We start from the raw sequence: 24,166 nt of genomic DNA on the forward strand, positions 1-24,166 counted from the left end.
ACCTCTGCTAAGGAGTGGGTGTGTAGCCTCCACCTTCGAGCCCAGAGGAATCACTAGACCTGTGGTAAGGGGTGTTGCTGGCTATGCAGCCAGCCCTATGCCAGAGTCACTGGCCTAAAGGACAGTCTGTTCAGCAATCACTCAGCTGTTAGGCCTTTCTCCCCAACTCTTTGGTTTGTTCAGGCTTTAGCACTTATAAACAGCCCTGGCTGGTCCAAAGGTAGTGAGTTATCTCAATTGACTACTGACAGTTACGGATCTAACTGCTTGTTCCCCTCTTTCCCCCCTTCTTATACTATACTTCACTTGGTCTTTAAAAACAATCAGGCCGGGCGCGGTGGCTCAAGCCTGTAATCCCAGCACTTTGGGAGGCCGAGACGGGTGGATCACGAGGTCAGGATATCGAGACCATCCTGGCTAATACGGTGAAACCCCGTCTCTACTAAAAAATACAAAAACCTAGCCGGGCGAGGTGGCAGGCGCCTGTAGTCCCAGCTACTCGGGAGGCTGAGGCAGGAGAATGGCGTAAACCCGGGGGGCGGAGCTTGCAGTGAGCTGAGATCTGGCCACCGCACTCCAGCCTGGGCGACAGAGCGAGACTCCGTCTCAAAAAAATAAAAATAAAAAATAAAAATAATCAAAGCAAAAAACAGCCTTTCGTCAGCTCTGCCTCACCCCCATATTCCTTCCTTCTTATTAGCTCAGGAGGTGGGCACTTCCCTGAGATTCAGTTTCCTTTCTTCCCCTTTTTTTTTGTCTTTTGAGAGAGGGTCTCACTCTGTCACCCATGCTGGAGTGCAGTGGCACGATCTCAGCTCACTGCAACCTCCACCTCTTGGCCTCAAGTGATCCTTTCGCCTCAGCCCCCACCCAAGTAGATGGAAATACAGGCATGAACCACCACGCCCAGCTAAATTATTATTATTTTTTGAGACGGAGTCTTGCTCTGTCACCCAGGATGGAGTGCAGCGGTGCCATCTAGGCTTATTGCAACCTCTGCCTCTGGGTTCAAGCAGTTCTCCTGCCTCAGCCTCCCAAGTAGCTGGGACTACAGGTGCACACCACTACTCCTGGCTTATTTTTGTATTTTTAGTGGAGATGGGGTGTCCCCATGTTGGCCAGGCTGGTCTCAAAACTCCTGACCTCAAGTGATCCACTCGCCTTGGCCTCCCAAAGTGCTGGGATTACAGGCATGAGCCACTGTGCCTGGCCACTCCTGCACTTTTTTAGGGGTCCATGGAAAAGAACACCAAGAGACACAGCAGAGGCCCACAACCCACACGTACCATGGGTACTGGGTATATTGAACATCAATCAAAAAAACATTCGAGAGGTCAAGGAAAGTAAAAAAAAAAAAAAAAAAAAAAATCAGTAATAGGAAACATTTCAAAGCAATGGAATTCAAAAAAACTGGTCTAACAGCTTAAAAAGGGACATAACTGGGATTTAAAAAGGGTCTGGTAATTCAGGTTCTGCCAATCTTTTGAGAAATGTGGCCCCTAACGGCCACTGTGGCTGCTTCTGCTCAGGCTCAAGGGCAGCCTCCTGCTGTAAGGAATCAAAGCTTAGATCAATTGTCCTTACTCAATTTGGTATTTCAAAGAGGTCATCACATTGTAGTCCTCTTCCAAGTCCAGAACAGTCTCAATGATATTATGATCATCAAAAGCCCGTTTGAGGCTGCCAGGGTCAGCATCTGAGGCCTTCTGAGGGCTCTTGTCCACGAGCAGGGCCCAGGCTTCCTCTTTGAAGGGTGAATCTTGGCAATGACCACACACGTGGTTCAATTCGTTTTCAAATTCTATTTTTCCAGCCAATTCTTCAATAGTTCGGATGCTTGTATGGTCTTAAAAATAAGAACATTCAGCTTTACAATTCCAGTGGAAGGTTTCTGAAGACATTTCAGGTGCAAGTTAAAAACCATGAATGGGTTGTCATTTGTCAGGGATTATGCAAAAGCAGGCATTCCTGCCCCAGGACAGGCAGGCTGCCAGACTGCCAAATTAAGGTGGGTTTGGTACCTTCCTTTCAGGCCCAAGCTTTTACTGAGTTCCAAACACATGCCAGTCCCCAAGAAAGGTGTAAGTGTGAGGGTATAGAAATGTACGTGGTTGTCTGTCCTGGCTCTCAGGGATGACAAGACACAATGTGAAAAAAAAAAACAAGGTCTTTAGGGTAATCAAAATGCTGCCCAGCCAGGAGCAGTGGTGTGTACCTGCAATCCCAGAAACTTGAGAGGCTGAGGTAGAAGAATCACTTGTGCCCAGGAGTTTGAGACCAGCCTGGGCAACAGAGTGAGACCCTGTCTCAAAAAAAGGCTTCCTGATGTTGGTGAAGGCCAAGGGAGATGGTGAGTAGAGGCAGTAATGACTTCAGTTTACCTCCTGGAGCTACTGGAGGAGACTCACAGGCTGACAGGGGTTTTACTTTGTGGCCCAGGGTGAGTACCTACCCTCACCAGGCCTCCCTTTCCTCCCTCATAACCTGGAGACCCTTCAGAAACAATAGCTTCAGGTAGCACCCAAGGTTATACATCCCTTTACTAGGAGCTGTAGTATGAGTTTTTAAAAAACAGGGCACATTGGCATGGTGTGCCTGTAAACTCAGCACTTTGGGAGGCTGAGTCAGGAGGATCACTTGAGACCAGGAGTTCAAGACCAGCCTGGGTAGCAAAGCAAGACCTCGTCTCTATAAAAAATACTACTACTACTAATAATAATAAAAAGACAAAACAAACAATAGAGCACATGTAGTTCACATACAAGACATTCAGATTTGTATGTAGAAAAAAAGTCTGACAGGATGTATGCTATACTGTATTAACAGTGGCTATCTCTGGGTGGTAGAATTATAGGAAAGCTTTTGACTTCTAATTGTTTTCCTTATCTTTTTTTTTTGAGACAGAGTCTCGTTCTGTCACCCAGGCTGGAGGGCAGTGGTGCGATCTCGGCTCACTGCAACCTCTGCCCTCTGTCTCCTGGGTTGAAACAATTCTCATGCCTCAGTCATCCAAGTGGCTGGGATTACAGGCGTGCACCACCACACCTGGCTAATTTTTTGTGTTTTTAGTAGAGAAGGGGTTTCGCCATGTTGCCAGGCTGGTCTCGAACTCCTTACCTCAAGTGATCTGCCCGCCTCTGCCTCCCAAAGTGCTAGGATTAAAGGTGTGAGCCACTGTGCCCAGCCCTTCTCCTAACCTTTAATTACCGACCCCAGCTAAACTACTCTCTCCTTTTTGCCTATGTCCTGTTTCCTAAAAATCTAAGCTCAATCACCATGTCCTAGTGGCCACCATCCCTTGCCTTCAGGGACTCAATGTATCTAGACATTTATGACATGACCTGATTGATGTATCACCTCACAAGATAATCAACTGTATGAGGGAAGGAACAGGGTTTGTTAACATTCAGTTCTGTACTCAATGCAGAGTCTGAGCAAAACAAATCTACCAAATAAAAAGATGAGTGTTTTGGCCAGGCGTTATGGCTCTTGCCTGTAATCCCAGCACTGGGAGGCTACAGTAAGTGGATCACTTGAGCCTAGGAATTCGAGAGCAGCCTGGACAACATAGCAAAACCCTAATACAAAAATTAGTCAATCATGGTGGCGTGCACCTGTAGTACTACTGTAGTACTACGGCTACTTGGGAGGCTGAGCTGGGAGGATGACCTGAGCCTAGGGAGGTTGAGGCTGCAGTGAACTGTGATTGTGCCACTGCACTCCAGCTTGAGTAATATAATGAGACTCTGTCTCTCTCCCCAGAAAGTGGTGGTGGTGTTTTTTTTTTTGAGATGGGATCTCATACAGTTGCCCAGGCTGCAGTACAGTGGTATGATCATAGCTTGAACTCCTGGGCTCAAGTGATCCTTCCACCTCAGCCTCCCTAGTAGCTGGGATTACAGGCACACACCACTGTGACCAGCTAATTAAAAAAAATTTTAAGAGACAGATCTTGGTATGGTACTCAAACTAGAAGAGAGTGTTTCTTTTTTCTTTTTTTTTAAGACAGAGTCTCACTCTGTCCTCCAGGTTGGAGTGCAGTGGTGCAATCTCGGTTCACTGCAACCTCTGCCTCCCAGGTTCAAGCGATTCTCCTGCCTCGGCCTCCTGAGTAGCTGGGATTATAAGTATGCACCACCACGCCCGGCTAATTTTTGTTTTTTTTTTTTTGAGACTGAGTCTCGCTCTGTTGCCCAGGCTGGAGTGCAATGGTGCGATCTCGGCTCACTGCAAGCTCCTCCTCCTGGTTTCACGCCATTCTCCTGCCTCAGCCTCCCAAGTAGCTGGGACTACAGGAGCCCGCCACCATGCCCGGCTAATATTTTGTATTTTTTAGTAGAGATGGGGTTTCACCATGTTAGCCAGGATGGTCTCAATCTCCTGACCTCGTGATCCGCCTGCCTCGGCCTCCCAAAGTGCTGGGTTTACAGGCGTGAGCCATCGGGCCCGGCCAATTTTTGTATTTTTAATAGAAACGGGGTTTCACCATATTGGTCAGGCTGGTCTTGAACTCCTGACCTCGTGATTTGCCCGCCTCGGCCTCCCAAAGTGCTGGGATTACAGGCGTGAGCCACCGTGCCCGGCCGAGAGTGTTTCTTAAATCTGAGATACTTGCTGATTCAGACCCATGTGAAGGACCTACCTTCCCAAGGACAGGATGGACTGGCCCACTGTACTCACCGATCATATCAAGCAGATCCTTCGTGACCTCTTGGCTAGAATTGTTGAGTGGCATGTTTGAGTCAGCCTTCAAATCTCTCTCCATATCTTTCCTGCAGCCCCAGGTTGGGGGGAAGAAAAGGTGGGGAATTAGATTCTCTTTCAAGAAAATATTGAAGGGAAACTCAGTTTTAGATAATCTCAAAGACAAAAACTTACTAGTGATCTTGTCATTTATGCTTTGATTAGAGGACAATTGGAAACTGCTACATCAGTGGAGAAACTGACTAACAGCTTTACCATAATAACTCACATGACTGTATTACAGACTCACATGACTGTATCACAGACTGCATTAATTTTTTTTTCTTTTTCAGAGACAGGGTTTAGCCATGTTGCTCAGGCTGGTCTCAAACTCCTGGGCACAGACGATCCACTCACCTCGGTCTCCCAAAGTGCTGGGAATACAGGCATGAGCCACCTCACCCAGCCTGCATTTGTTTGTTTTATTTATTTACTTATTTTTATTATTTTATTTTTTTGAGACGAAGTCTCACTCCTGTCCCCCAGGCTGGAGTGCAATGGCGCAATCACAGCTCACTGCAACCTCTGCCTCCCAGGTTCAAGTAATTCTCCTGCCTCAGTCTCTGGAGTAGCTGGGATTATAGGCGGCCACCACCACGCCCAGCTAATTTTTCTATTTTTAGTAGAGCCGGGTTTCACCATGTTGGCCAGGCTGGTCTCAAACTCCTGACCTCAGGTGAGCCATCCGCCTCAGCCTCCCAAAGTGCTGGGATTCAGGTGTGAGCCACTGTGCCCAGCATTTTTTTGTTTTTTTAGATGGAGTCTTGCTGTTACCCAGGCTGGGGTGCCGTGGCAAGATCTCAGCTCACTGCAACCTCTGCCTCCTGGGTTCAAGCAATTCTCCTGCCTCGGCCTCCCGAGTAGCTGGGATTATAGATGCGCGCCACCACGTTCGGCTACTGTTTGTGTTTTTAGTAGAGACAGGGTTTCACCAGACCTCAAGCGAGCCACCCACCTCAGCCTCCCAAAGTGCTGAGATTACAGGCGTGCCACCACACCCGATAAGGCCTGCACTGCTTATGAGTACCAATGTATTTGTGGAGTTGAAAGGAAAAAAATTTTTTGTGGAGTTGAATGAATTAAATGGCCTCTTTATTCCCTTCCTATGAAGCAGCCAAGATGGCAGAACTTTGAAGTTTCATCTCTTATGTTCATCCCTTCTCCAAGTCAAGGTGTCTGGGACCAGGCAATTTCAAGTTACTTGGGAGAAAAAGTCTAGAGGAGACCTGGTGATGGTCCAAAAACGCTGGGGTAAGAGTGGGGAGCAGACGCAAAGATAAGCCAGGAAGTAGGGCCCAGACTTCAATTCAGCCTCTCCCTAATGTGGGCAAAGGAGGGTATCAAAGGCCCCAGTGTCCAGATTCAAACACAGGAGTTAAGATGGAATTAAGACTTTGTTTCTGCAACTTAAAAAATAAGGTTATTTTAAACACCAGGTTATTTTACATCCACTACCCCTTTGGGTACTGCAAAGTGGTTTCCATGACTGGTTTGACATCAACGATTGACAACTAACCCCTCAACTGGAACACATACACAAAATATAACTGTTTCCTAGACCAGATTCTGAAGAATGTCTATGAACTCCCCAAATGCAGTCACAGAGTTGCCAAGAGGAGGTAAGAGCACTGTCATGAACTAAATCTAGGATCTTCAACAATTTTTTTCAGAAACAAGAATCCCCTTAATTGTAGCTGTTAAGCTATCAAAATTAGAATCACCTTAAATTTTCTTTTCTCCAGTTTTCCCCCTCTCCTGCAGTTCTCCAAGACTCTCTTTCAGATGCCAAAATGGAGGAATGTATCAATACATTTTCCTTGCTGGTCAGAGGTTTTCTCTCGGGGCACAGAGCATGTGGTTTTGCATTTACCAGGGCATGGTTTGTTGCAAAGGCAGGGTTCTCATTCTCAGGAGCACATGGGACAGCAGCAAAAGGAACAGCAGAGGAGCAGGCTGCCAGAGGATGTCTTCTGCAGAGGAGCCTGTGCACGGGCAGCGAGGAGGAGAGCGGCGCGGCGCTCAGTTCCAGCCTCCGCTGGCTTGTGCACTCCTGGGAATAATTAACTCCTTCAAAGGCCCGGTCAATGGCTGCAGTCAGTTCCTTTCTGCATCTTCTTAGTTTTTCAGACATTTCTCCTAAAAGCGACCATGTCTTTATGTAATGCATTGGAAATGCACAGGGCAACACAATAATGTTACAAATGAGGCTGCAAACCACCCCGATCGGCCACGATTTCCCGGAGCTTGGCCCTGGCTAAAGCAGGACCCACAAGCCTCGGGCTTTCCTCCTGGAGTAGGCGGTTGTCGGCTATCGCGGACGAACCCGCGATCTGCCAGAAACCCCAAGGACGCCCCGCCCCACTTCCCACAGCTTCCTGGCCCGCCCCGCCACTGCCTCTTGCCCCACCGCGGCTCCCAGGCCGCCCGGCCGTACCCCGCACCCCGCCCTCTGGCAGGTCGCAGCCACGTCCTTGTCCTCACCCGCAGCGCAGTGACACCGACCCAGCCAACGGTCATCGCATGCGCGCGCCCCGCGCAGGCCCCAAACCCCCACGGATTAGGTTAAAGGTCAAACAAAAAAGCCCAGACCCGTACGTCCGGTTCCTTAAGGCCTTGTGGCCCCACACGCGGCAGCTGGCCCCTCGGTGGGAGTGGGGACGGGTCTTTCCACCGGGGCCCCGGTAAGAGTCTTGGCAGGGATGAGGAAAGAACCCGTTCTAGAAAGCATCTGGGTAACACCAAAATGTATTACTACCCTAAATCGGCATGAACTGGAGCCCTTTCCAGGCTGACAACTCCCACAAAGATTTCTGTTCTCAAGCCAACATGGAAACAACTGGACGGGACAAAGCACCAGGCAGTTTTATGTACTGACTTCCTTTAAGTGTTACCTAATAAGTGTGTTATCTAATAAAAGTTCCACGCAGCATTGAACCGTCTTAATTCATCTAGGGTAGCAGGGGATATAACATAACTGCTGGGCTCCAAAGGAGGTTGAGGGGCCAGGATCCCCAACACTAAATATCTTCATTTCCTTAGCGGGGAGAAAGCTGGAAATTACAAGATGACTCAACGGAGAAATGGGCTTCAGTGGGTAACTTTCAAAAAATTATAAACCCGTATCAGTGCACATAGCGAGGGAAAGGGGAGTTTACTTGAGGCTTGGGTTACTGTGAGCAGACTACTTGGGGTAACCAGTATCAGCATCAGAACCAGAAATCCAGGCGCTCAGGGCAGCCCTGCAGGTGGGGGTGGGTCTCCAGGCTGCTCCATACTCAGCGCCTGTGTTTCTCTCCATTCTTTGGGATCCATCAGACATACTCCATTGTGTACCCCCATCCCACCCCCTTTTCAGCTTCACAGGTTTCACAGAAATTTCTCACCACCTGTTTAAAAATAAAAATAATTCAGCCACTGGACATAGCTTCTTCTAGGTAAACGGTCTTTTTTTTTTTTTTTTTTTCCCCTTCTGCTCATAAAAGGGTATTTCCTTGTCTGGTTTTTAGACAGAACACTAGCAGCCTGCAGAGTGTCAAAGATGTTCTCCTGGGGAATTACGCTGGTGCTGCAGGGTGGCAGGATCGTGGAGTCAGCATCAGTTGGTGTCCATGCTGCAAGCCTCATCATCCCCCATGCCCTGCTGACAGCTGCTTGGTCGTGTCCCTCCATCAGAGGAACCAGAACTGCTGAGTGAAGGCGTCTTATAAAATTCATCATCTCGACGCTGGTAAAATAGCACATAAGCTGCTTTAGTCTAAAATACAAGAGGGGGAAAGGCCATTCAGTGGTTGGAAAAATCACCCATTTTCCCCAGCTTTTATCTAGCTGTCCAAAACCCTCAAAGATCTGCCATATCCACACAGTGGAGACCCTTCCACCTGAGGATGGCTGCCCCTGCCAGGAAGCGGGGAATGGAAGGAGCCCTGTGCAGAGAACTCTGAGGTGAGCTGAGCATCTCATTTATGAAGGTCCCTGAAGGAATGCCAGCCAGCTCTCACACCTAGCTCCCACTGTCACATCAGGATGATGAAATAACCAACTAGCCTGATAGAGGCTCTTCCCAGCTTTAATCCGTAAAGACATGAGGAAGAACCACATATCATGGCCTACTCACCACTATCTGATCCTCAGAGGCCAGGGACACGTTGCTATCATCAAAGTAATACCATTTCCCATTCAGTTTGTTCTTCGCATATGCAGTGTCTGCCAAGTTAACAAAGAAAATACTCTAGCGGTCTCCAGAAAATTAATCTGGCTAGCTTATTAGGCATGCACTAAATAAACACAAAAATCCCCAAAACAAAACCCCTGAAATTAAAAATAGTTTACAGTATGTGTCTTTTTTTTTTTTTTTTTTTTTTTTTTTTTTTGAGACGGAGTCTCGCTCTGTCGCCCAGTCTGGAGTGCAGTGGCGCAATCTCGGCTCACTGCAAGCTCCGCCTCCCGGGTTTACGCCATTCTCCTGCCTCAGCCTCCCGAGTAGCTGGGACTACAGGCGCCCGCCATCTCGCCCGGCTAGTTTTTTGTATTTTTTAGTAGAGACGGGGTTTCACCGTGTTAGCCAGGATGGTCTCGATCTCCTGACCTCGTGATCCACCCGTCTCGGCCTCCCAAAGTGCTGGGATTACAGGCTTGAGCCACCACGCCCGGCCACAGTATGTGTCTTAACAACCAAAAAACAACTCACCTTCTTTTTTTTTTTTTTTTTTTTTTGAGACGGAGTCTCGCTCTGTCGCCCAGGCTGGAGTGCAGTGGCCGGATCTCAGCTCACTGCAAGCTCCGCCTCCTGGGTTTACGCCATTCTCCTGCCTCAGCCTCCCAAGTAGCTGGGACTACAGGTGCCCGCCAACTCGCCCGGCTAGTTTTTTGTATATTTTAGTAGAGACGGGGTTTCGCCGTGTTAGCCAGGATGGTCTCGATCTCCTGACCTCGCGATCCACCCGTCTCGGCCTCCCAAAGTGCTGGGATTACAGGCTTGAGCCACCGCGCCCGGCCAACAACTCACCTTCTTTTCTAATCTGTTCCTTCTCAAAAAGGATGAAAAGGCTAAAAATGGAGCTGTCAGGGACCAAGGTTTTAAACTATAATTTTGGGAAACTAATCCAAAAAATAGAGCTATTCAGTGCCAATCTTCAGGATGGCTATGTGCAATAATCTAAAACCAGGGAACCCATAAAAGGAGCTGAAACTTCGAAGATTTAAGCAAAACAATAGCTCTCACAAGGACATGTCAAGTCAATCTCCCCCACTGCGTCTAGGCGGGTGGCTACTAACATCAACAGAATGTTTAGTGCCTCTGGAACCTGCAGAATAATCCCAGTTAGGGGAACACTGGGTGTTTGGGTTTGCAGAGCTGGATGTGAACAATATACCTTAGTCTCTGTCTCAAAAAAAAAAAAAAAAAGAAATTTATCTTTCAAACTAGGAGTCCAGAGTCTGTGGTTGGGTAACAGTTTCCCACAATGATTTAAGCATTTCTCACAGACAATGCTCCCTGTCTCGATTTTAGACTATTCCGAAGCAGGATGTGTTTATTACAGCAATCCCAGCCCAGTTCCTGCTCCACCCAGACTCTCAGAAACCTCAGAATCCAATGGAGATCTGATTTCCAGTGTCATCTTACTGTGTGGCTTTAGGTAAGGTGTTCAACACTGCAGCCTCAGTTCCTCACTATAGCACTGACTACACAAAGTGGTAGTGAGATCATGGGAAAGGGCAACAGAGGTGTTCACGGCCAGTTCACACAGTCTGTGCTTGACACAATAGCAACAATGGTGGCTTTCAATCTTGAAGTTCCAACTGTAGGCCCAATGTGTACCCTCACACAACCAGCCTAACGTCATGGATGAGAAAACTGAGGATGAGAAACTTGCCCAAATGGTATGTTTGTGTGCAAAAATTAGCAAATAAAAATGAACACAGGCTGGTCACGGTGACTCACACCTGTAATCCCAACACTTTGGGAGGCCAAGGTAGGGTGGATCACTTGAGCCCAGGAGTTCAAGACCAGCCTGGGCAATATGGCAAAACCCCATCTCTACTAAAAATACAAAAAATTAGCCGGGCATGGTGGCGGGTGCCTGTAGTCCCAGCGACTTGGGAGGCTGAGGCAGAAGAATGGTATGAACCCAGGAGGAGGAGCTTGCAGTGAGCCAAGATCGTGCCACTGCACTCCAGCCTGGGCAACAGAGCGAGACTCAGTCTCAAAAAAAAAAAAAAGCAAACCTTACAGAAATTTTGCACAACAGTAAAGCAAAGAGGGAAAAAGTAAAATGAACATTTTGGTGTCAATCCTTCCAGGCTCACTCCTCGGCCCATCACAGTTTCTTTGCTTGTTCATTACCACAGTTGTGATACCTTTTGTAAGGATATAATTTTGTGTAGTTGTTTTCATTTAACATACAATCAGCATTTCCCCAGGTTAGTATTAATTTAATTTTTATTTACTTTTTATCTTTTTTTTCTTTTTTGAGATGGAGTTTTTCTTGTTGCCCATACAGGAGTGCAATGGCATGATCTCGGCTCACCACAACCTCCGCCTCCTGGACTTCAAGTGATTCTCCTGCCTTAGCCTCCCGAGTAGCTGGGATTACAGGCATGCATCACCACGCCCAGCTAATTTTGTATTTTTAGTAGAGACCAGGTTTCTCTATGTTGGTCAGGTTGGTCTTGAACTCCTGACCTCAGGTGATCCACCTGCCTGACCTCCCCAAGTGCTGGGATTACAGGTGTTGAGCCACCACGCCTGGCCTACTTCTTATCTTTTTAAGATAGGTCTTGCTCTGTTGCTCAGACTGGAGTGCAGTGGCACAATCATGGCTCACTGCAGCCTCAACCTTCCAGGTTCAATGGATCCACCAGCCTCAGTCTCCCAAGTAGATGGCACTACAGGGGTGCCATCACATCTAACTAATTTTTTTTGTTGTTTTTTAGAGAGAGGATCTTGCGTTGTTGGCCAGGCTGGTCTTGAACTCTTGGTCCCAAGTGATTCTCCCGCCTTGGCCTCCCAAAGTGTTGGGATTATAGGCATGAGCCACCATGCCTGGCCTAATTTTATTTTTAATGTTTATGTATTCTTCCATCAAGTAGACAGTAGTGCCAGTTGGTCACCAATGCTCTAACTTTTCACTGTTTTAAACAGGTATCTGTGTGTATAAAGCTTCTCCCCAGTGTCAAGTTATTTCCTTAGGATAGATTCCTAGAGGTGGGGTTACTGAAGTAAATAATATGAAAATGGAAAAAAGAACTTTAAAAAAAGAATTAAAAGGCCGGGCACAGTGGCTCACGCCTGTAATACCAGCACTTTGGGAGGCCAAGGAGGGTGGATCACGAGGTCAGGAGGTCAAGACCATCCTGGCTAACACGATGAAATCCCGTCTCTACTGAAAATACAAAAAAATTAGCCGGGCGTGGTGGCGGGCGCCTGTAGTCCCAGCTACTCGGGAGGCTGAGGAAGGAGAATGGTGTGAACCTGGGAGGCAGAGCTTGCAGTGAGCAGAAATTGCGCCACTGTGCCTGGGCAACAGAGCGAGACTCCATCTCAAAAAAAAAATAACAAAAAAAAGAATTAAAACTAGCTGGGCGAGGTGGCAGGCGCCTGTAGTCCCAGCTACTCGGGAGGCTGAGGCAGGAGAATGGCGTAAATCCGGGAGGCGGAGCTTGCAGTGAGCTGAGATCCGGCCACTGCACTCCAGCCCGGGCGACAGAGTGAGACTCCGCCTCAAAAAAAAAAAAAAAAAAAAAAAAGAACAGAATCACTATGAAGAAAGACTGCAGCATGAAGCCTGTGAAACTGCATAAGCAAAGCATTTAGGACAATGCCTGGTCCACTGGTGAGAGATGATGGCCAAGCGCATTTCAACATCTCAGAAGGAAGCAGATGTCAATACTTACAGTGGCCAACCCCCATGGCTCCATAATGATTGGACACGGCAATGAGGTCGTACACATAAGGCCTTGCTGACGGGTTACAGACAAACTCAGACATGTTCAGCCCTCTGAGCACAAAACACAAAAATAGTTCTTGAATATGTTAAACCCAGACAAAGTAGTTAGAGTAACCCAGCAACCTCTGTTATGCAACAGAGCAGAACACAGGGAGGCACTCAAACTATTCGAGAAAGACCAAGATGTAAGGGGCCCTAGGGTCCATGTTCTGACCACTGACATATTCAGGATAGAAAATGGGGCCGGTGTGGTGGCTCCTGCCTGTAATCCCAGCACTTTGGGGGGGCCGAGGCAGGTGGATCACCTGAGGTAAGGAGGTTGAGACAAGCCTGACCAACATGCTGAAACCCTGTCTCTACTAAAAACACAAAAATTAGGCCGGGCACCGTGGCTCACGCCTGTAATCTCAGCACTTTGGGAGGCCGAGGCGGGCAGATCACAAGGTCAGGAGATTGAGACAATCCTGCCTAACATGGTGAAATCCCGTCTCTACTAAAAAATACAAAAATTAGTCGGGCATGGTGGCACATGCCTGTAGTCCTAGCTACTTGGGAGGCTGAGGTAGGAGAATCGATTGATCCTGGGAGGCGGAGGTTGCAGTGAGTAGAGATAGTGCCATTACACTCCAGCCTGGGCGACAAGAGCAAAACTCCGTATAAAAAACAACAACAACAACAAAAACGCCAGGCGCAGTGGCTCATGCCTGTAATCCCAGCACTTTGGGAGGCAGAGGTGGGCGGATTATGAGGTCAGGAGATCGAGATCACCCTGGCCAACATGGTGAAACCCCATCTTTACTAAAAATAAAAAAATTAGCTGGGCGTAGTGGCACGCACCTGTAGTCCCAGCTACTCAGGAGGCTGAGGTAGGAGAATCGCTTGAACCCAGGAGGCAGAGGTTGTAGTGAGCCGAGATCGTGCCACTGCACTCTGGCCTGGCGACAGAGCGAGACACCATCTCAAAAAAAAAAAAAAAAAAGAACAGCAGCAAAAGAAAATGGGAGAAACTTTCTGGGTAACTCCAGCACCAGACAAAATGGTGATGAGTGGGTCTAGAGATACACAGAGGGCTTCAGCAACTATGCAGAAATGGCTGTTCTTAACAGAATTACAATTGGTGCCATAATAATTTAAACTCAACCAAAACAGGCCCCAGAAAGCTTTCTTCCTCCAATTCTTTATTTAAAATTTTTCAAACACACAGAAAAGATAAAGAATTTTTTTTTTTATTTTGAGACGAAGTCTCACTGTGTCACCCAGGCTGGAGTGCAGTGGCATGATCTTGACTCACGGCAACCTCCGCCTCTTGGGTTCAAGTGATTCTCCTGTCTCAGCCTCCCAAGTAGCAGGGATTACAGGCGTGTGCCATCATGCCTGGCTAATTTTTTTTTTTTTGTACTTTTAGTAGAGATGGTGTTTCACCATGTTAGTCAGGCTGGTCTCAAACTCCTGACCTCATGATCTACCCACCTCAGCCTCCCAAAGTGCTGGGATTACAGGCATGAGCCACTGAGCCCAGCCAAGATAAAGAATTTTTACAACAAATACTTACTAGCCATCACCTAGAGTCTCCTGCTGACATGTATCTATTCTTTCCCCCAGAAAGCATTTGAAAATGTGCATTTTGGCCGGGCGCGGTGGCTCAAGCCTGTAATCCCAGCACTTTGGGAGGCCGAGACGGGCGGATCACGAGGTCAGGAGATCGAGACCATCCTGGCTAACACGGTGAAACCCCGTCTCTACTAAAAATACAAAAAACTAGCTGGGCGAGGTGGCGGGCGCCTGTAGTCCCAGCTGCTCGGGAGGCTGAGGCAGGAGAATGGCGTGAACCTGGGAGGCGGAGCTTGCAGTGAGCTGAGATCCCGCCACTGCACTCCAGTCCAGGCGACAGAGCGAGACACCGCCTCAAAAAAAAAAAAAAAAAAAAAAAAGAAAATGTGCATTTTGTGGGCAACTCCCTTTTTTTCCCTTTTTTTTTTTTTGAGTTGGAGTCTCACTCTGTTGCTCAGGCAGGAGTGCAGTGGCACGATCTCGGCTCACTGCAAGCTCCACCTCCCAGGTTCATGCCATTCTCCTGCCTCAGCCTCCTGAGTAGCTGGCACTATAGGCGCCCGCCACACCACACCCAGCTAATTTTTGTATTTTTAGTAGAGACGGGGTTTCACCGTGTTAACCAGAATGGTCTCGATCTCCTGACCTAGTCTCAGCCTGCCTCAGCCTCCCAAAGTGCTGGGATTACAGGTGTGAGCCACTGCGCCCGGCCTACTTTTTTTTTTTTTTTTGAGAGAGGGGCTTGCTCTGTCACCCAGGCTGGAGTGCAGTGGCACAATCTTGGCTCACTGCAACCTCCACCTACTGGGTTCAAGAGATTTTCCTGCCTCAGCCTCCCAAGTAGCTGGGATTATAGGCATGCACCACCACACCCATCTAATTTTTGTAGTTTTACTGGAGACAGGATTTCACCATGTTGGCCAGGCTACTCTCCAGCTCCTGATCTCAAGTGATCCACCTGCCTTGGCCTCCCACAGTGCTGGGATTACAGGTGTGAGTCACTGTGCCGGCCTCTTTTTTATTTTTATTTTTGAGATGGAGTCTCGCTCTGTCACCAGGCTGGAGTGCAGTGGCACGATCTTGGCTCACTGCAACCTTTGCCTCCCAGGTTCAGGCGATTCTCCTGCCTCAGCCTCCTGAGTAACTGGGACTACAGGTGCGTGCCACCACGTCCAGCTAACTTTTGTAATTTTTTTTTTTTTTTTTTTTTGAGATGGAGTCTTGCTCTGTCGCCCAGGCTGGAGTGCAGTGGCCGGATCTCAGCTCACTGCAAGCTCCGCCTCCCGGGTTTACGCCATTCTCCTGCCTCAGCCTCCCGAGTGGCTGGGACTACAGGCGCCCGCCACCTCGCCCGGCTAGTTTTTTGTATTTTTTTAGTAGAGACGGGGTTTCACCGTGTTCGCCAGGATGGTCTCGATCTCCTGACCTTGTGATCCGCCCGTCTCGGCCTCCCAAAGTGCTGGGATTACAGGCTTGAGCCACCGCGCCCGGCCTAACTTTTGTATTTTTAGTAGAGATGGGGTTTCACCATGTTGGCCAGGTGGTCTTGATCTCCAGACCTTGTGATCCGCTCACCTTGGTCTCCCAAAGTGCTGGGATTACAGGCGTGAGCCACCATGCCCAGCCTATTTTTTTTAAATATATTTTTTATTTTTTGTAGAGAGGAAATCTGTTTCCCAGGCTGTTTTTGAACTCCTAGGCTCAAGTGATCCTCCCACCTTGGCCTCCCAAATTGATGATATTACAGGCATGAGCCACTGTGCCCAGCCAGGGAACATCTATCTGTTGACTTACTTTCCTGTTCTTAGTTATGGTCTGTACCATGGGGCTTGAGAGGATATGAGTAGACAGCCAGTCCCAGTCCCTACCCCAGGGACAGGACCATGGCAGGTCTGCAGCCCAACTGCACCCCCCAATAATAACCCAACTCTCCCTGGCAGGCTATTCTTGGTTGCCTTGTCCCCTATTGGGCTGCCTCTGCTAAGGTGAGGCTACCTGTGACAGATGATGGACAGGAAAAACAGGACAGTTAGGTGGCCTAAGTGACCTAAGAGGGAAACTAGCAGTGGCAGGGATGACTGTGAGCAGCCTGTGTCTGGGCAAATGCTTCCACTGAAGAGTCTCTTCCCCGAAGATGCAGGATAGGGACAGGAGGGGTAACTACAGCTAAACTCTGACCTCCTAGAGCCCAGCAACACACATCCTTACTCAGAAGTTTTTGGTGGCAAACCACTCAGCCAATCAGTGCCAAGATTTTCTGCCTGTTTTTAAATGTTCCTAACACCAGTCACCATGACCCACCTGACTGGGAATTCTACAACTGTGTCGAGCTTATCCCTCCAGTATCTGTTGTAGGAGAAACGTTTGAGGTGGACCACCAGAATCTTGGGCAAGGACCATAGGTCAAACTTTTTTGTTGCCTGTTGATGCTTCTTACAGTTGGGACAGTACCTGAAAAGAAAAACCTCTACTTAGTAGGGCAGGCAGGCAGCCGGTGCCACTTGGGCACTCATGCATGGAGGCACAGCTGCAGTCCCCTGACAGCTGCCATCCTTTAGGTCAGCACTCAACACTACTGCTTCTGGCCAGGGACCTGTCTTTCAAAATGGGGTGATGGCTTTCCTAGGAAACCTCAACTCACAGAGGACAATGTTGTAGGGTTGGCTATATAAAGAAGTGACACATCCAAATACAAAGGGGTTTATGTGCACAGATGGCCCTGGCAGATCTGAGTCCTGGGGTGCATGGGGCTTCCGCTCAGAGAGTGAGGAGCTGCATACCAGGGGTCATGCTCCCCAAGGGTCTCCATGGTGGTGAAGAGCTCTATGCAGTCTCTCAGGGCCACTGTGGTCTTCTTCTTCTTCTGAGGCTGCAACATGCTCACATGCTTCTCGTAGGCCTATGGGAAACAAAGCACTCAGTTCTGCTGGAGAAAGAGATCTTACTGCACTGACACGAAGGCCTTCAGAGGCTCTCCCACATGGAATGTAGTAACCTTTCTAGAGACTCTGAACATAAAATGACAAAATCTTGAAGTGTTTTTCCTTCTCAGTCTTAAATATAACTTTCTAAATTGCTGTGCAACTGGTGAAAGTGATTGCAGTCCACATCCAGAGCAGAAATCAGCAGACACCACCGACCACAAACCCCAAGGAACATACCTCAGATTCTTGCTCATCATAGTAAAGGCTCCGAGTTTCACTGTCCCAATCAATGGCCAGTGTAGATCGAGCTGAGGAGGACCAAAATGTCACTTGTTATGGAATGGCAAGCAACAGGAGAGGCTCTCCAAGTGACAGGAGTGAGAAGGATCACACTCAGGCCACACCATCAACACCTTCTCCCCCATCAGCAGCCACTGCCAAGAGCAATGCTCTGCAATGGGCCAGACCTTCTGACCCCCAGACCCAAAAAGCCTTTGGCAAAGACTTCCTTAGTGATACAGATAAGCTACAAAGGAACTAATTATGGAGAATTCTGAAAGGGCACAGGTCAAGATGGAGTAATAGGGCCCAGATTTATCATCCTACCACAAACCACAAAAAACCTGAAAATGGGCCGGGCGTGGTGGCTCAAGCCTGTAATCCCAGCACTTTGGGAGGCCGAGACGGGCGGATCACGAGGTCAGGAGATCGAGACCATCCTGGCTAACACGGTGAAACCCCGTTTCTACTAAAAAAAAAAAATATATATATATATATATAAAAAACTAGGCCGGGCGCGGTGGCTCAAGCCTGTAATCCCAGCACTTTGGGAGGCCGAGACGGGCAGATCACGAGGTCAGGAGATCGAGACCATCCTGGCTAACACGGTGAAACCCCGTCTCTAATAAAAAATACAAAAAACTAGCCGGGCGAGGTGGCGGCGCCTGTAGTCCCAGCACTTGGGAGGCTGAGACAGGAGAATGGTGGGAACCCGGGAGGCGGAGCTTGCAGTGAGCTGAGATCCGGCCACTGCACTCCAGCCTGGGCAACAGAGCAAGACTCTGTCTCATAAAAAAAAAAAAAAAAAAAAAACTAGCCGGGCGAGGTGGCAGGCGCCTGTAGTCCCAGCTACTTGGGAGGCTGAGGCAGGAGAATAGCGTAAACCCGGGAGGTGGAGCTTGCAGTGAGCTGAGATCCGGCCACTGTGCTCCAGCCTGGGTGATAGTGCGAGACTCCGTCTCAAAAAAAAAACGATAAATATTAGCTGGGTATGGTGGTGTGCACCTGTAGTCTCAGCTACTCAGGAGGGTGAGGTGGGAAGGGAGCTGAAAGACAGAGATGCTTCCCCTCCCCCAGCTGGCACATGTCCTCACTGGCCAATTGTGCTTTTCACACAACCCCTCAGAATACCTCTTCCTGTCTGTACAGCAGTCTCCACTACAACCTCCATGTGTCAGTGAGGCTACAAAATCCATGACCATCCTCTGAATGGATCACATTTCTTGAGCATTAATTAACAAAATAAATATGCGTTTATTCTTATAAGTGAACAAGTATGGGGAAATGTTGCTGCCAAGAGTGGCCATGGGAAAGGTTACTGACCCACAGCAAACTCCCACAGAGGAAGTGGAGAGAGACCTACTTTCCTCCAAGGTCATCGAGGACCGAGAAGAAAAGCCTGAAAGGTAGGGAGACCTTTGAAACAGTCCTTAGGGGGCTTCAAGCCAAGGATCATACAAGTGTCTGCTCCTGGAGGCACAGAGACTGTGAAAGCCCAATGCGGTAAGTATCAAGTGCAAGGATTTTCAAACAGATCCTAAGTCCCTAAAGCCCAGCTTAAAAGGTCAGAAACAGTGCTTACAGTTGAGTTTAAGTAGTTTTCCATCAGTTGCAAGTGAATTTATGTCAGCTGTTCCATAGGAGTTCACAAGACTGAAGGTAAAAAGCCTTTTTGGGCAGGGCTGGCCTTTGATCTTCTTTTGGGTGGTCTTAGTGGGGTCATTTCCCAGCTCATCTTCCCCACTGCCTTCTGTTTCTGAAAGCTGCTCTTTGCCTTCTTCCTGATGCTCCATTTCTTCCTCATCTTCTCCTGGCACATAAATGGAAAACAATATGTATATAATTTCCCACCATTTCAATGTTAAAAATTTTATTTAATACATAACTATGGTGTTTCCTTCCAGATTTTGTTCTGTGTATATGAAGTTAAAGCTATTTCTTTGCATTTAACTTGAATTCACATGTGACCCTCACCACACCCTTGCAAGACAGGCAGACTGGGCACTGCTATTCCACGATGAGGAAGCACAGGTTCAGAGAGCTTAAATGAGCCACCTGCAGGCACAATGAGATTCAGCAGCCCTGCCATCCTGTCTACTGGCCATCACATCACAGCACATGGTCTCTCACTCTTGCAACTTCATCATTAGGCCCACAGAGAGAAAAGGGCTTAAATGAAACACATACTCAACACTCAAGACGACAGCTTGGTGAGAAACACTATCTTTGATCCATCCACCCACCCACCCATCCATCCACCCACCCACCCATCCATTCATCCAGCCACCCACCCACCCATCCATCCATCCATCCATCCATCCATCCACCCATCCATCCATCCGAGACAGTCTCACTCTAGCCATTCTTTCTATCTCTCTATCTATCTACCTACCTACCTACCTACTTACCTACCTATCTGAGATGGAGTCTGATTCTGTCACCCAGACTACAGTGTAATGGCACGATCTTGGTTCACTGCAACCTTCACCTCCTAGGTTCAAGCGATTCTCCTACCTCAGCCTCCTGAGCAGCTGGGATTACAGGCATGTGCCCATGCCCAGCTAATTTTTATATTTTTTTTAGGAGAGACGGAGTTGCACCATGTTGGTCAGGCTGGTCTTGAACTCCTGACCTCAGATGATCCACCAGCCTTGGCCTCCCAAAGTGCTGGGATTACAGACGTGAGCCGCCGCGCCTGGCCCTATTTATTTTTTGAGATGGAGTCTCACTCTCGTCCAGGCTAGAACGCAATGGCGTGATCTCAGCTCACTGCAACCTCCGCCTCCCGGGTTCAAATGATTCTCCTGCCTCAGCCTCCCGGGTAGCTGGGACTACATGTGCGTGCTACCACACCCGGCTACTTTTTTCTATTTTTAATAGACAAGGGTTCACCATGTTCACCAGGATGGTCTCTATCTCCTGACCTCATGATCCACCCGCCCCGGCCTCCCAAAGTGCTGGGATTACAGGCGTTTGAGCCACCACACCGGCCGAGAAACACATCTTAAAGGTCAATTTTTTTTTTTTTTTTTTTTTTTTTGAGGCGGAGTCTTGCTCTGTCGCCCAGGCTGGAGAGCAGTGGCCGGAACTAAGCTCACTGCAAGCTCCACCTCCCGGTTCCCGCCATTCTCCTGCCTCAGCCTCCGGAGTAGCTGGGACTACAGGCGTCCGCCACCTCGCCCGGCTAGTTTTTTGCATTTTTTAGTAGAGACGGGGTTTCACCGTGTTAGCCAGGATGGTCTCGATCTCCTGACCTCGTGATCCGCCCGTCTCGGCCTCCCAAAGTGCTGGGATTACAGGCTTGAGCCACCGCGCCCGGCCTGTTTTTTTTTTTTTGAAGCGGAGTCTCACTCTGTTGCCCAGCCTAGAGTACAGTGGTGCAATCTTGGCTCACTGCCACCTCCACCTCCCAGGTTCAAGCAATTCTGCTGCCTCAGCCTCCTGAGTAGCTGTGATTACAGGCACGCACCACCACGCCCAGCTAATTTTTGTATTTTTTAGTAGAGACAGGGTTTCTCCATGTTGGCCAAGCAGGTCTCCAACTCTAGGGCTAAAGTGATCTGTCCTCTCAGTCTCCCAAAATGATGGGATTACAGGCGTCAGCCACCATGCCCAGCTATTTTCAAATATTACAATAAACACAAATATTCAGTTCCTCCAGAAAAAAACCTATCCTGAATTTTCCTTTAACTAGTATTTACTAAAGGTCTCTAAGGTGCAGGTTTACCATGCTAGGTCCCAGGGCTCCATAAGGGGAGGACACAGTCTAAGCGGAAAGTTAAAGTATCAAATAAGTAACTTTAGCAAAGATGGGGACCACTCCAAAAGGTGGTGTAAAAGTAATAGAGAAAAACAGATTTAAAACAAAGAGTCCCCATACTTGATCAGTAAAAATGGAAATTCTGAGAAAAGGAGAATGTGCTATTTAAAAGCCCACAACCCCTGGCTCTCATGGAGGTTCCTTTCCGAACTTGCTTAACTCCTGAGACATGACACTGTCCCTTTACACACAATAAGCCTGTCCCCCTCCTACACTGGCAAGGAAAAACCTGCCCTGCCTGCTGCCTCTCGGAGAAGGGCAGAACCCAAAACTGCCTCAGTCCCACTCAGGAAATGAGCAGTGCCCTCATACTCATAAGAACTCTGTCCTGGTTCACGCCACCAGCTGCCAGTTACCTGGACAATGCCAGAAGCCTTGGGCCAATGCAGTCAGAATTAAATGCCATGGACTGTATTTCACAGGATGAGAAAAAAAGCAGCCTATGATCCCAGCACCTTGGGAGGCTGAGGCAGGTGGATCACCTGAGGTCAGGAGTTTAAGACCAGCCTGAGCAACATGGTGAAAATCCATCTCTACTAAAAATACAAACATTGGCCAGGCACAGTGGCTCATGCCTGTAATCCCAGCACTTTGGGAGGCCAAGGTGGGTGGATCATGAGGTCAGGAGATCGAGACCATCCTGTGAATGGTGAAACCCCATCTCTACTAAAAATACAAAAAATTAGCCGGGCGTGGTGGTGTGCGCCTGTAGTCCCAGCTACTCAGGAGGCTAAGGCGGGAGAATGGCGTGAACTCAGGAGGTGGAGCTTGCAGTGAGCCAAGAGCACGCCACTGCACTCCAGCCTGGGTGACGGAGCAAGAGCCTACCTCAAAAGAAAACAAAAAAAAAAAAAAAAAAAACCTTTGTGCTTAAACAAGGTCTGAAGTCTACACACCAAGATTCACCTGTAGGATTCAAAAGGTGACACTCATTGTCCCAGACATGCCTAAGAAGCAGGGTTAGCAATAAAAATAGCAAACACACTCACAAGATGTTGTTACTGACTGAGTGCCTTTCATGTGCCCTGTCCTTTAAGCACATGACCTCAAATTGTAATCGCAGATCTGTGAAGCAGGTATCTTTTTGCAGATAGGTAAACCAAGGTTCAGAGGGATGAAGTGACTTGTTCAAGTCCACCCCACACTTTGAGCTGGGGATCAGAGTGCCTTAGCTTCCAGACTGCCACAGATCACCCAGGGTCTGTTCAGAGACTACCATTACCATTCCAACACCTGCTGGTGGACTTATACACAAAATATATTCCTATTTATCCCTAGCGGGAAATGAACATAACATTTCAGGCAAGAACAAGAAGCCAAATATTGGGGCTGGGTGCAGTGGCTCACGCCTGTAATCCCAGCACTTTGGGAGGCCGAGGTGTGTGGATCACCTGAGGTCAGGAATTCAAGACCAGTCTGGCCAATATGGTGAAACCCCATCTCTACTAAAAATACAAAAATTAGCTGGGCATGGTGGTGGGCACCTATAATCCCACCATTGCATTCCAGCCTGGGTGACAGAGCGAGACTCAGTCTCAAAAAAAAAGAGAATCCAAATATTGGCTGTATGTGGTGGCTCACACCTATGATCCCAGCACTCTGAGAGGCCAAGGCGGGTGGATTGCTTGAACTCTTTTCTTTTTTTTTTTTTTTTTTTTTTGAGACGGAGTCTCCCTCTGCCGCCCAGGCTGGAGTGCAGTGGCCGGATTTCAGCTCACTGCAAGCTCCACCTCCCGGGTTCACGCCATTCTCCTGCCTCAGCCTCCCGAGTAGCTGGGACTACAGGCGCCCGCCAGGTCGGCCGGCTAGTTTTTTTTTTGTATTTTTAGTAGAGACGGGGTTTCACCATGTTAGCCAGGATGGTCTCGATCTCCTGACCTCGTGATCCGCCCATCTCGGCCTCCCAAAGTGCTGGGATTACAGGCTTGAGCCACCGCGCCCGGCCGATTGCTTGAACTCAAGAGTTCAAGACCAGCCTGGGGAACACGGGAAGACCTTGTCTCTACAAAAAAGAAAAAATAATAAAAGAAAAAGAAATTTGCTGGATATGGTGACACATTCCTACAGTCCTGGCTACTCAGAAGGATGAGGTGGGAGGATCGCTTGAGCCCAGGAAGTCAAGGCTGCAGTGCCCATAACCGCGCCACTGTATTTCAGCCTGGGCAACAAGAGCAAAACTCTGTCTCAAAAAAAAAGAAAGAAAGAAAAGAAAAAGAAAAAGAAAAAGAAAAAGCAGAAAAGCAGGATCCACTGAAAGCAGCTACCCAAGCTCTCTCAGAGAATCAGCAGGGGACCTAAAGGAGTGTGTGGATCACCTGAATGAGAATCTGTCTCAAAAGAAAAAATAATAATAATAATAATAGTAATAATAATAATAAAACTTACTCAACCCTAAAATGCCAAAAATAATTTGGAGTATCTCTTGAAGACAGAGCCTTGTGGTCATTATTTTTAAAGTAAATTCTCAGCTGGGCACAATGCCTCAGGCCTGTAACCCCAGCACTTTGGAAGGCGGAGGTGAGCAGATCACTTGAGGCCAGGAGTTCGAGACCAGACTGGCCATGATGGAAACACTCCGTCTCTACTAAAAATACAAAACTAGCCAAGTGTGGTGGTGTACACCTATAGTACCAACTACTCGGGAGGCTGAGGTGGGAGAATCCCTTGAACCCAAGAGATTGAAGCTGCAGTAAGCCAAGATTGCGCCACTGCACTCCAGTGGCCAACAGAGTGAAACTCCACATAGAAATTAATTAATTAATTAATTAAAGTCAATTCTCACTTTCTAGGACAGCATGTCTTGGAGGAAACTGGACATTTGGTTTTGCAACTGATAATTTTTTGTTGTTGTTGTTTTGTTTTTGTTTTTCTTTGAGGAATCTTGCTGTGTCATCCAGGCTGGA

The 24,166-nt window shown here is 48.2% G+C and overlaps 2 protein-coding genes across 9 annotated transcripts in view; both read right to left on the reverse strand.

The window, feature by feature from the left end:
* Nucleotides 1–758: 758 nt before the first annotated feature.
* On the reverse strand, nt 759–7,956 carry CUNH3orf62 (chromosome unknown C3orf62 homolog). Of its 3 annotated transcripts, none has more exons than XM_033207242.1 (4): nt 7,225–7,346; nt 6,465–6,879; nt 4,681–4,772; nt 1,269–1,846 (listed from the first exon to the last, which is right to left on the reverse strand). In XM_033207242.1, exons 2-4 carry the CDS (start codon nt 6,872–6,874, stop codon nt 1,581–1,583), a joined length of 768 nt encoding a protein of 255 aa, XP_033063133.1. In that variant the 5' UTR covers nt 6,875–6,879; nt 7,225–7,346; the 3' UTR covers nt 1,269–1,580. The 3 variants fall into 3 exon arrangements, with proteins under 3 accessions (XP_033063114.1, XP_033063133.1, XP_033063124.1); XM_033207233.1 differs by having other exon boundaries at nt 7,178–7,324; XM_033207223.1 differs by having other exon boundaries at nt 759–1,846; nt 6,465–7,956.
* Nucleotides 7,605–24,166, reverse strand: part of USP4 (ubiquitin specific peptidase 4) — a 73,248-nt gene continuing 56,686 nt past the window's right edge. For 3 of the 6 annotated variants that reach the window (XM_033207190.1, XM_033207200.1, XM_033207195.1), the window contains 7 exons: nt 19,026–19,253; nt 17,402–17,472; nt 17,021–17,139; nt 16,542–16,691; nt 12,637–12,740; nt 8,858–8,946; nt 8,172–8,497 (listed from right to left, as the gene is read on the reverse strand). In XM_033207190.1, coding sequence (XP_033063081.1) covers nt 8,339–8,497; nt 8,858–8,946; nt 12,637–12,740; nt 16,542–16,691; nt 17,021–17,139; nt 17,402–17,472; nt 19,026–19,253 — 920 coding nt within the window. In that variant the 3' untranslated portion in view covers nt 8,172–8,338. Of the gene's footprint in view, nt 8,498–8,857; nt 8,947–12,636; nt 12,741–16,541; nt 16,692–17,020; nt 17,140–17,401; nt 17,473–19,025; nt 19,254–24,166 lie in introns of all 6 variants that reach the window. The other 3 variants (XM_033207185.1, XM_033207176.1, XM_033207206.1) reach the window with 2 other exon arrangements.

The sequence above is a fragment of the Trachypithecus francoisi genome, unplaced genomic scaffold (assembly GCF_009764315.1).
Source record: "Trachypithecus francoisi isolate TF-2019V2 unplaced genomic scaffold, Tfra_2.0 Lachesis_group0, whole genome shotgun sequence".
In the NCBI taxonomy this organism is placed as follows: domain Eukaryota; kingdom Metazoa; phylum Chordata; class Mammalia; order Primates; family Cercopithecidae; genus Trachypithecus; species Trachypithecus francoisi.